The sequence below is a fragment of the Dysidea avara genome, chromosome 4 (genome assembly GCF_963678975.1).
Source record: "Dysidea avara chromosome 4, odDysAvar1.4, whole genome shotgun sequence".
Lineage (NCBI taxonomy): Eukaryota > Metazoa > Porifera > Demospongiae > Dictyoceratida > Dysideidae > Dysidea > Dysidea avara.
The window spans coordinates 25,393,965-25,406,218 of record NC_089275.1 but is presented as its reverse complement, the minus strand read 5'-3'; the positions used below and the strand labels follow the sequence as shown (position 1 = coordinate 25,406,218).

Below are 12,254 nucleotides of genomic sequence, written 5' to 3'. Positions count from 1 at the left end.
TTGCTGTTCTCTGACTGCATCTCTTTGTTGAATCAGTTTTTTGGCTTTGTCTAATGTCAATGTTTCATCAGTTTGCAGTCTCTCTGACAAGGCCAAATCACGGATTCCTACCACCAATCGGTCTCTGATCATTTCATTCCTCATCTCACCATACTGACAGTTCTCTGAAAGCTGGTATAGGCTAGCAATAAAGTGTTCCACTGTTTCACCTTCTTCTTGTCCACGTCTGTTGAAGCATGCCCGCTCAAAAATTACGTTCTTGCGGACTTTAAAATGTCCGTCGAATTTTGCCAGTACCTCAGAATATTTCTTTCTGTTATCTTCTGTTATGTTGGTCAAAGTTAAAATGTCGTCAGCTTCTTCCCCCAAACAATAGAGAAGTGTACTAACTTGCCGGACTTCGTCCTCCTTGTCTAGACCTGACGCTACACGGGACTGTTCGAAACGGCGTCGCCACTTGGGCCATTCATCAGGTTCATCGAAGCAGAATGTCGGGGGAGGTTGAAGCGATACGTTATAGCTATTAGCCATATCCCACTCCTGTCACCATGTAACAAGGCACGAGGTACAGATCAATTGTGCACATGCGTCAGGTGCGATACAATTAGAATATACAGTTACAATGATTACGTGTGCATGATACAGAATCAGTGTGGTGTGTGCATGTGCAAGTTCTCAGTCTATACATATCACACTACTGTACTGTAAGATGAGATTTAGTACCCGTTGTATGTCATCAATTAAATGATGAATCTAGTATGGGGTGTATTGGGTCATCTTGTTCATGTGTCATTTAATTGCAGGGTTTGGTGATGCTGTACCAACTTTGGCCAGTTTCTCCATGTTACTTAAGTGTGAGAGCTACACTGAGTGGAGCAAGTTATCAGATCACCTGCAAGTACCAAAGCAAACTGTGGAAAACATGTTGATCAAGCTACATGGCCATAGAGATAAAGACAAACGAGCTTTTCTGATGATTTTAGCAAGCTGGCGTGAGAAAGCTCCAAAAAGAAAGAAGGAGAAAACAAAAGATAGGATTGCCAATTACAAAAATCTTAGACAAGCTGTAGAATCAGCTGGCTTTTCTGACTTAGTTGAAGCTGTTGATGAAATGAAGGAAAGGTGAACTAGCCAAATGTCATACTGTAATTTGTGTCATTTTAAATGAAGAGGTACGTAATTGATGTACATGCACTCAACTAAAAACTGTTACTTTGTAACAAGAGTTTATAGTAAAAAATAGCACTATTTTTTATTATGAACTCTTGTTTCTAGGATAAATTGCCATATGCATTTACGTGGTATCTCAATGGATTCTTATGCTGTACATGTATACTGCTTTATATATACCGAATAGAGGGAAACTTTGGCGGGGGTAAACTTTGGCAAATAGCAAACTAAATCGCATTTGGCGAAATAAACTTTGGCGAATTCAAGCTCAATCTATAGCTATAAAGATGCTAATCTCAGGTATTGGCGGGTTAAACTTTGGCGAATTTGTAGCGAATCGCCAAATTTGCCAAAGTTTTCCTCTATACGTTAGCTTCCATCAATAGATCCTGACACATGGTAGAGTGTCATGCCGGCACACCACACCATCATACAGTACGATAGTATTGTATAGTAGGGACCACAAAGGAGTAAGCATGGCCATGAAAAAACATCACCCAAAACCAGCCTCACTTTTCCCAGACAACGATGAGGCAGTATTGGTTGGACAAAACTAAGCCCAAACTAGCCTTGAGATTGATCCGAAATACTTTCAACAAGTTGCTACGAAATTTTAAAAAAAAATGTATATATATGTAACGGAATTTTCTAGTGACTAACTGAGTAAGTAACTGACTGACTGATGCCTTCAGACAAGCGTAACTCAATAACAGCTAAGGCTATGGGCTTGATTTTTTCACTGTTCAACATTGTTTTGGCCCAAGGGGTGCCTTTTGGTATACCGCAGTACGTACAATGCATTCTTCATGAACTTACCAGTGTCCTCCTTTGTGTCCCATTCATCTTTGCTAACAGCAAAAAGTGTTGATTTGGCGGTAACACATGATGGCTTCCTTTTGTACCAGAAATTGTCCACATTTTTTATATAGGCTACTTTGGTTGCAGAGGTGCTTTTCAAACAGTTCTTGATTCGTAATGCTGTGGAATGGGTTGAACATAGCTGACAACGAAATGTAATGGATATTTCACTTTTCAGACAATAATTGGTGTAACTGGGACGCACCCATTTCTTTCTTTTGATGCAGTATGCGTGGATTGTAAGGGTGCTTTTCGAACAGTTCTTGATTCATAATGCTGTGAAACGAGTCTAACATAGCTGACAACGAAGTGTAATGGATACTTCACTTTTCAGCCGACAATTGATAAAGCTGGGGTGCACGGCGCCATTTCTTTCGCGGTATGCGTGGGTTCACCAGTCATACAAAAAAAAAGTTAACAAACAAGTACACACAAAAAAATTGGAATTTTCAACTAGAGCAGGGACCATATAGCACATCGATAAAAAATACTGAAACAAGCTGGAGTGGTGCGTAATATCAAATCACAGTAAAACAATAAGAAGTGTTATGTCCCTACTGTGCATTTCCATTATGGTATCACAGTAGGGATATAACACTTCTTATTGTTTTACTGTGATTTAATATCGTGCACTACTCCAGCTTGTTTCAGTACTTTTTATTGATGTGCTATGGTCCCTACTCTAGTTGAAAATTCCATTTGTGTGTGTGTGTATACTTGTACTTATATTGACAGGAAGGAAGAAAATAGCTTATAATCATAGAAGTATCTTTTGATGGTCTGAGAAGCAAAGGAATAACAGCTACAGAGTTACAAAGCAAAAATACGTAAATCGCAGCTTCGAAGAACCAACAGTCACCATGGGGTAAAAATGTATTCGAAAAGGTTGCCAAGGTTCAAGCAAGAGTTCATAATATAAAAAGAGAGGAGTGTCATACTTCAGTATAGCCTGTATAAATGCATATCTCAAAGTAATACAGTAAAACTTTGATTACTTTAGGATATCATGTCAACACAGTGTTAAGGTGGCGCTGAACCAATTAAGGGCAGCCGCACAAAGTTAATTGTACAGCATGTTTGTGGTATTGCATGAAAAAAAGCGGAAATTCATAGACCACAGCGAAGGTCTCAGTGGACTAACAGAACAAGCTCTGTCAGACTGCCCAGCTACTTTTGTTGATACAACTAATGTTATTCACACTTTAAAACTATTAGCTTGTCACAACTCTGGTTAATTCACTGGTGAATGGCACCAGCTGCCATCGCGTGATTACTGTTATACGGACTATACCCTGATTAGCCTCACCGTCTCCTTTCTCACTAAATAACTTCAAAATTATGCACCACAGGACCATCAAAAATTGGTATAGGCATTGGGTAAGCGATACTCTACAATAGTACGCTTCGAATTTTCACGATTCAGGTTCGATGGAGTTGTTAGCCAATGTTGTAGCCCACAGGTGTGCATTTTCACTACTTTCCATATTGTTATCAGTGAAAAGGAAAGCATAGACGAATTCCATAATAAGGCTTTATAGCATATAGAAATAACCGTTGCCCCTAGCAACCTGAATTTCCCTTTATTTTTAAGTTATTAAGGTCTAAAGTAACTTCTCCAAATTTTGATAGCATCATGAACCACGATAGTAGGTTCATAATAGGGACCGCCCATGTTTTTTGCAAAAACTCTAATAGAACGCACGCCTAAAAACCACCTTGGAAAGTATCCTCCAACTCAAAACAACCCTCTGGTGGTTCTTTGCAATGAGTATAGGTCCACTAGTAAGTATCAAGTGAAAAGGAAACAGTATGTGTATTTCAGACAAAACTGAAATATGCCCGTTTGTTCATATTATTATTATTATTATTATTATTATTATTCTTTCACAGGCATAGCGAAGTTAACAAGGAGAATCCTGGGATAAAAAGTAGCAAGGCTTGCTGAATGGATCATTGTGCGTGTCCATGACCTATTTTTGATTTAGTTTTCGGATGGAAACAGCCCAAACCTGGCCGTTTCTTCTTGCCAAAACGCCATTATGCTCGAGAAGCCATACAAGACACACTCAAAGTTTGGTTTTTTGGTGTGCACTGCTTGTGGCCAAGAGAATCTGTCTTTATTAAACTCAGTATAGGCCAGGAAGCTTAATCTGGGCTGATGACTTTGTTGCAAGGTGGTTTTTTCGCTCCATGATTATTGTACGTGGGCGGATTATCCAGATTAAATACTCTAATAGAGCAGTCACGTAAATACTCTAATAATGCAGTCAAGTGTATAACACAATCCTTGCACTGAATTTGACAGCTATTAAAGGCACCAGTAATGTAAAGTGTAGCTCATATTGGGAGACTCTCAATCTGTATGCACATTGTGATTTGATCAGTTTCAAGTTTGTACTGAAACGTTGACGGCATTACTATACACATAGGGGTGTAAAGGATCTACGCTATAAGGAATGCAAAATTACACTATTCACCACAGTTTTCATTATCAATCAAAGAAATCCATGTTAATTTGTGCACATGATATTGTAGTCATTAGAGTGAGAAGATATTGCTGAGGAGATGATGTGTTCCAACAACTTGCAGCAAATACTAGTCGATGATATAGGTCTATAGTTCGTTGGATTAGTACACGGGCCTTTCTTGTATACTGGTGTTACATATGCCCTCTTTCAGTCTGAAAGGAGTTCACCCTGATGTATATTGCAGTCAAGTGTATAACAACAATCCTTGCACTGAATTTGACAGCTATTAAAGGAACCATGCAGTAATGTACATTGTAGCTCATATTAGGAGACTCTCAGTCTGTATGCATATTGCAATTTGATCAGTTTCATGTGTGTACTGAAATGTTGACGGCGTTACTATGCAGAATGCAAAATTACACTATTAACAACAGTCTTCTTCATAATCCATTACTGAATTAATAAAAAGTATACAAACTAGATGATTAAAAAATTGGAAATTTTAAAATAGGAATAGGGATCGCTGAAAAAAGCCACGAAACAAGAAGGGATCGCTGGGGTGGTAATGTAAACCACAAATCCCTATTTTGACTCATTTCAAAATGACAGAGCATGTAAGTAAAGGTTTTTGACAGAGTCAAAATAGGGATTTGTGGTTTACATTACCACCCCAGCGATCCCTTCTTGTTTCGTGGCTTTTTTCAGCGATCCCTGTTCCTATTTTAAAATTTCCAATTTTTTAATCATCTAGTATATATATGTCATAAGATATGACATTTTGAAATTTGTGGTTTTCCCATACATATCTATGTGAGAGGGCTACAGTTGCCCCTTCTGGGTAATCACAAAAATGAGGCATTTCAACGTATGCAAAAATCAAAAATTCAAAAGTACATATATCTCAATTTTACATAATTTGTAGGTGTGAATGTCAACAATAATCTCTCCAAGTTTTAAATGGATAGTGTATGTAGTAGTTGTAACATGGGCATGAGTGATTTGCCTGAAATCACCTGCAAGTGTACATGGAAACTGCAGGAATGCTTTGTGAGTGTATTTATATGGGACCATGTGACTTTCGATTGTGGGTAACGTCGTAAGAGCAACGACAAGGCACTGCTGAGAGGCCGAACGTAAGTGTATCGTCACGAGCATGCAGATCACTTCGATTGTGGGTACGCAATTAAACACGGGAAGCCCAAATACGAGCTGAACAGCTCATAATGAAGCTTAAGTGCACTATAAAGTACTTACTGTACTAGCCATGAATAAGGAGGTATTCTTACTTTGTACGGGTATGTTTTGTCTGGAATCAAGTGCCTATTGATATCTTGGGAATTGCAACCCGTACTGCCTTTCGCCATGCTGCATATAAACACTTCTGTGGCATTTTCTAAGTAATTTATTGTTAATGTTGTATTGCTTTCGTGTATTGGTATTTTGTTGTGTAATGTTGTCTTTGTTTTGTAATGTTGTATTTTGTGGTTATTTTTGTATTCTGGACAGTACCTTGTACAGGCTTACACCTTTTGTACTTGTCCTTCCCGGTCTGTGGTAAATTGATAATAATAATAATAAGTTTACAGCGCTATAATGGCCTAGCCAATTTAGCGCCACACCCAGTCACTACGCGTATGTGACATCGCGCCAGGTGTCAAAACGGCAATGTAAAGACGATTCAACTACACTAAAGTACTTACTTTACTAGCCATGAATAAACTAAAGTAGTGAATATTATTAACACTAATGGCCAAATCAATTAAGCGCTACACCCAGTGTCTGTGGGACATCCCCACGTGACTATTGAATGTAACGTGTTTCATTCAGTAAAACAATGAACTATCTTCTTCCCCAAGTCCATGATCTATGCCTTGGCTCACTTTACAAAAACTAAAACCCACTATCGATCCTGTGAAGTATTGCTATATTAAAGGAGAGGAGATCACACAGTTTCATCAAAGAAATCAAATGATTTCTGAGAATGCTTGGAATGCATTAATGAGAATAGGAGGTAGTATATACAAGTTATATCCCTCCTAGGAGGGATATAACTTGTATATACTACCTCCTATACTCATTACTGCATTCTATTATACCACTTATACACCTTCTCTTCCCTTTGAAGTGAGGTGTGAAAGTGGTATATATAGGTCATAATAGATACTACACCTTGAATCCCATGATTTGTATGATGACTGAGAAGGGGCAACTGTTGCCCCTCTTATTGACAATGTATGGGAAAATTGCAACTTCAAAATGTCATATCTCATGACTTATTTATGCTATCCTTGGAGAAGTGACTTAAGACACTGACACTTACAAATAATGTAAAATTTAGGTTGCTAGGGGCAATGGTTGGATTTTTCATTATTATGAAATTTGTCCATTGTTCTACAAGGTGAGAAATGGTTGGAACCGAAATACCTCATTAAATGCGTGGGTTGAAAAATCGGTTCAGCGCCACCTTAAGGAGTGTTGACAATGTCATCAGTAGGCTGCTTATTGAAGCCATAACTACAACATTCATTGAAACTTAATGCTGAGTACATCCCTGATCAAATAACACATTGAAAGTGACTATAGGTATTGCATCATAACTTTGAGATTCATGTTTGTACAGGCTATGCTGCAGTAGAACACTCTCCTCTTCTTTTATTTATGAACTCTTGGTTCAAGCCAGCTAGGGACCTTATAACATAGCTCCACAGATAACGGCCTACTTTATTCCACGGTCTGGACTGGGCTGGACTCGCGGACTGAGCTGGAAACAGCTTTTAAACAATAATCCAGGAATTATCCATCTCTTACAACACTGGAGACACCACTATCGAGCTACAACTGTGCTGCTGCTGGCTCTTCCTTACAAGTCATGACACTAGCACATACACGGACTGGACTCGTGGACTGAGCTGGAAACAGCTTTAAAAAATAATCCAGGCATTATCCATCTCTTGCAACACTGGAGACACCACTATCGAGCTATAACTGCTGGTACTGCTCTTCCTTACAAATCAGATGACACTAGCGTATGCACTAATCAATTAGAATACACTTACGATACACGTGCACTTGCAGTGATAAAGCGTGACAGAGGCTATTTGTAGTGTACATGTTTTCCTTTGTTGCTTCAGTACTTAACACTAGCGTTAGGGTTGTAGTGATGAGCCAAATTATTTGCATAGCCCCATGGTGGTGCCACCTAGCTACCTGCTAAGAATAATTACTGGCTCATCTCTACAGCTGTAACACTAGTGCTAAAGCAACAAAGGAAAACATCTACGCTACAAGAATAGCCCCTATCACGTTGTATCACTGCTAGTACACATGTATCGTAAGTGTATTCTAATTAATTAGTGCATGCACTAGTGTCATGACTTGTAAGGAAGAGCCAGCAGCAGCATGCACAGTTGTAGCTCGATAGTGGTGTCTCCAGTGTTGCAAGTGATGGGTAATTCCTGGATTATTGTTTAAAAGCTGTTTCCAGCTCAGTCCAGTCCACGAGTCCAGTCCAGTCCGTGGAATAAAGTAACACCCACATCCTTAATTAGCCACTAAATCACTGCTATCATGGCTGTTAATTTCTACCTTATGTATGAAAGGTTTTAGTTTAAATCTGCTTAACCGTAAATAACAATACCCTGTACTGTTTGTTCCTAGCTCATACTACACAAATACATACAGTGCATACAGTGTATGTATAACTGATAGTTAGAATCAGTTATCTTTACTTTAACATTAAACAAAGTCATAATGTCTACATACATTATAATGTGTTTAGTACACTTCTGTGTTCTAACATACGTGTAGGTGGTCAGAAAAACATCCTGTGGATTACACATATGATATGTGTAAATGTGGAAAGCCAAAAGCTTTGTAAGTCACTGTAATAAATGTGATAGTGTTTTAGATGTGCTCTTACAGGAGGATTAAAGAAACTAAGAGTGAACCATATTTATTTGTAATTTGTCCTCACAAAATTCGAAAAAAGCAATGTAAGGGTAGTTTTGTGCGTGCTGAGAAACTTTTGGATTCGCACAATTTGTACAGAGGTATGTGCACTAATTTGTATTGATACAATGTATTCAATGTGTAACATTCCTTATGGCTGCAAGAGATTTACCTAATGTAAATACACACTTGAAATCTGAGTGGTCATATTGATACATACGTATGTTCTGTCTATACTGTTTACAGTGGTGTAGGTAGACTTTTTGTGACAGTAGGGCTCACTTTCTTATCAACTCTGCCCATGCAATTGTGAATACGAGTCCATCTCACTATGGACTCTTCATACATTTGTATATAAGACTGGTTAAAGTGGATGGCTGTGCCTACTAGTTAAATAAACTACTACACTGCTGTTTCTGCAGCTTATTGACACTACAATTTACCACAACTGATTTACTCTTGATCCAATCTAATCCAAAACAGCCAAGCTGTAAAAAAACAGTGCGGCCCTCGGTCTTGGCAAAAAAATTCACCTAAATTACCGTTATTAAAATTTTTACCATTAACCTACCATCACAGCCATTTCTTGGCCGCCACCTTGGATTTCACATCTTTTTTCACCATAGCCTTTTTGAGGGCCGCACTTTTTTTTACAGCTTGGCTGTTTTGGATTAGATTTCATTTCTTTTTGTATTTGTATACCACACCGGTAGGCCGGCTTAGGGACTTTTTTAACCTGTCTTTTTTTTCTTTACCACAGGAAGAAGAAAAGATGAAGCAGTTGTACTTTAAATATTTCTGATTTTATCAGTAAATGACTTTAAATATTTCTGATTTTATCAGTAAATGTACAAATTATATATATAATAAATATATTTATTACAGAACTCTCCATGGTGGTTTCTTTGTAACTGAACACTCTACAAGGTGACTTCTTCTTGCTGCCCTCTCTACAGGGTGAATTGTTAGTAGCTGAACAATCTACAAGGTAACTTCTTCTAGCTGATCTCTCTACAGGGTGATTTGTTTGTAGCTGAATTCTGTGCAGATGATTTGTTTGCAGCTGAGCTCTTTACAGAATGGTTTCTTTGTAGCTGAACTCTCTACAAGGTAACTTCTTCTAACTGATCTTTCTACAGGGCAATTTGTTTGTGGCTAAATTTTCTACAGGGAGATTTGTTTGTAGCTGAACTCTTTACAGGTGATTTGTTTGCAGCTGAACTCTCTACATGATGGTTTCTTTGTAGCAGAACACTCTACAAGGTAACTGATGACTCTACAAGGTCACTAGTTTGTAGCTGAACTCTCTATATGGTGGTTTCTTTGTAACTGAACTCTCTACAAGGTGACTTCTTCTAGCTGATATTTCTAGAGGGTGATTTGTTTGTAGCTGAACTCTCTATAAGGAAACTTCTTCTAACTGATCTCTCTACAGGGAGATTTGTTTGTAGCTGAACTCTCTACAGGTGATTTGTTTGCAGCTGAACTCTCTACATGATGGTTTCTTTGTAGCTGAACTCTCTACAAGGTAACTTCTTCCAGCTGATCTCTCTACAGGGAGATTTGTTTGTAGCTGAACTCTCTATAGGTGATTTGTTTGCAGCTGAACTCTCTACAATATGGTTCCTTTGTAGCTGAACTCTCCACAAGGTAACTTCTTCTAGCTGATCTTTCTACAGGGTGATTTGTTTGTAGCTGAACTCTCTACAAGGAAACTTCTTCTAACTGATCTCTCTACAGGGAGATTTGTTTGTAGCTGAACTCTCTACAGGTGATTTGTTTGCAGCTGAACTCTCTACATGGTGGTTTCTTTGTAGCTGAACTCTCTACAAGGTAATTTCTTTTAGCTGATGTCTCTACAAGGTCACTAGTTTGTAGCTGAATTCTCTACATGTTGGTTTCTTTGTAACTGAACTCTCTACAAGGTGACTCTTTCTAGCTGATCTTTCTACAGGGTGATTTGTTTGTAGCTGAACTCTCTACAAGGTAACTTCTTCTATTGATCTCTCTACAGGGTGAATTGTTTGTAGCTGATCTCTCTACAGGGTGACTTGTTTCTAGCTGATCTCTATACAGGTTACTTATTTCTAGCTGATCTCTTGAATTCTCTTCAGGGTGACTGCTCTATTAGGATGACTGCTCTATTAGAGTATCTCGATCTCGCACTTGCTGCACCAAGTTGGATTTCGTGTTATAACTCCGTGGCTTTAAGTCTGATTCTTCTACACCATTGAAGAGCCTTTCTAAGATGATTACTCCTTCTATACAGCGATTTTCAAAGCATTCCCCCTAGCGGTTTATCTGGTAGTCGTGGCAAGTGGTTGTTTTTTATTAGCTAATCTCGATTGCGTAATTGTTACACACTGTTGGTTTTTTCGTTGTATCTTCCTGTTTTTTAGCTCGATTTCTTTCAAACCACGAAAGGTTTGAGGTTCAATAGTTAATCGGTTCACCCACTGATTTTCAGCTTCTTCCCATACGCGGTTTACCCTGTAGGCGTGACAACATATTCAGACATGGGGCCAAGTACATGAGTACTTATACTTAAGTACAGATTTGAAAGTACTTGTACTATACTTAAATACTTTCTTAATTTCCCCAGTGTACTTGTACTTATACTCAAGTACTTCACTAAGTACTTGTATGTACTTGAGTACTTAAGTACTTGTAAGTACTGCAAACATTGTACATAGTTTGTACACAGTGGGTACTTAACAAAATTGCATGAAGGTGCATTGTACAATTCTTCTAGTGCCTTCCCTAACCTTACTATGTATCATGTAGCCACGATTAATGATGTCATAGAATTCTGGCAAATAAAAACAATGCTGCTGCTAAAGTTAGTGCATTTTAAATGTTTAAGAGAGTGAATAGTTGACAAAAACCTGAAAGTACCAACCCCACTAGGTACACTTACATACTACAATATACTGAATACAATATATATTTTGCTACAGTAAAATGTACTTGTACTTTACTTGAGTACTTCCAGCATGTATTTGTACTTTACTTAAGTACTCTCTTGATTGTCGCCAGAGTACTTGTACTTATACTTGGAAAATTTAAAAGTACTTGTACTTTACTTAAGTACTTTCAAATGTACTTGGCCCCATGTCTGCAACATATTGGTATTTATTTTCATGGATAATCGATCATAACTCTTTTCCTGTTTATCGTATCCTAGCCAAAGTTGGTACAGAGATGCGCCTTTATACCCCCCTTCTGTGTGCCAAATTTTAAGGAAATCGGATGTAGCGATCACGTTTTATAGCAGTTTTTGTAAGTGTGCGAAAAGAGGAAGAAAAATAAGAAGGAAAAAAAACCCGAAGAAACTAAGCCAATTTTTGAAGTTGCATATCTTGGGAACGCTTGAAGCGATTTTGCTCTAATTTGGAATGTGGAGTGCTGAAGGTTGAGGGAGTGTCCACAGCAAAAATCGTCTTGTTTTATCAAGGCAGCACAGAGCTACGGAGGTGCGAAAATTGCATTTTCTTTCTTCCTGTCAATATACTCACGGGTGTTACGCGCCGGCTTCTTGAGCCGCACGACACACTACCGTGTGTCTTGATCTTCAATTGCTATAGCAACTGTTATCTGCTTAATTGTAGTGCAACATGCTTTGACAATCTCTTGAGGGTTCATTCTTGATTCAGTCTAACAACTTTTACTTATCTCTTGACTAGATACAATCACAGTCTCACTTAGCTTCCCTACATCTCATGAGAATGTGATACCAGAAATTAAATGACAGTTTTTGTTGAGCATTTATTACAAAATTGCAGAATTATAATTGGTTTCTCGTTATTTATG

General features: G+C 38.2%; 1 protein-coding gene across 1 annotated transcript in view; it reads left to right on the top strand.

Annotated features, from left to right (window-relative positions):
• The window catches only part of LOC136254524 (uncharacterized), a gene marked incomplete in the record, with an annotated part of 32,159 nt that overhangs the window by 14,600 nt on the left and 5,305 nt on the right, over window positions 1-12,254 (top strand). Inside the window, 3 exon segments of the mRNA XM_066047244.1 lie at window positions 804-1,122; window positions 8,304-8,369; window positions 8,418-8,545. Of these exon segments, the coding sequence (XP_065903316.1) occupies window positions 804-1,122; window positions 8,304-8,369; window positions 8,418-8,545 (513 nt within the window).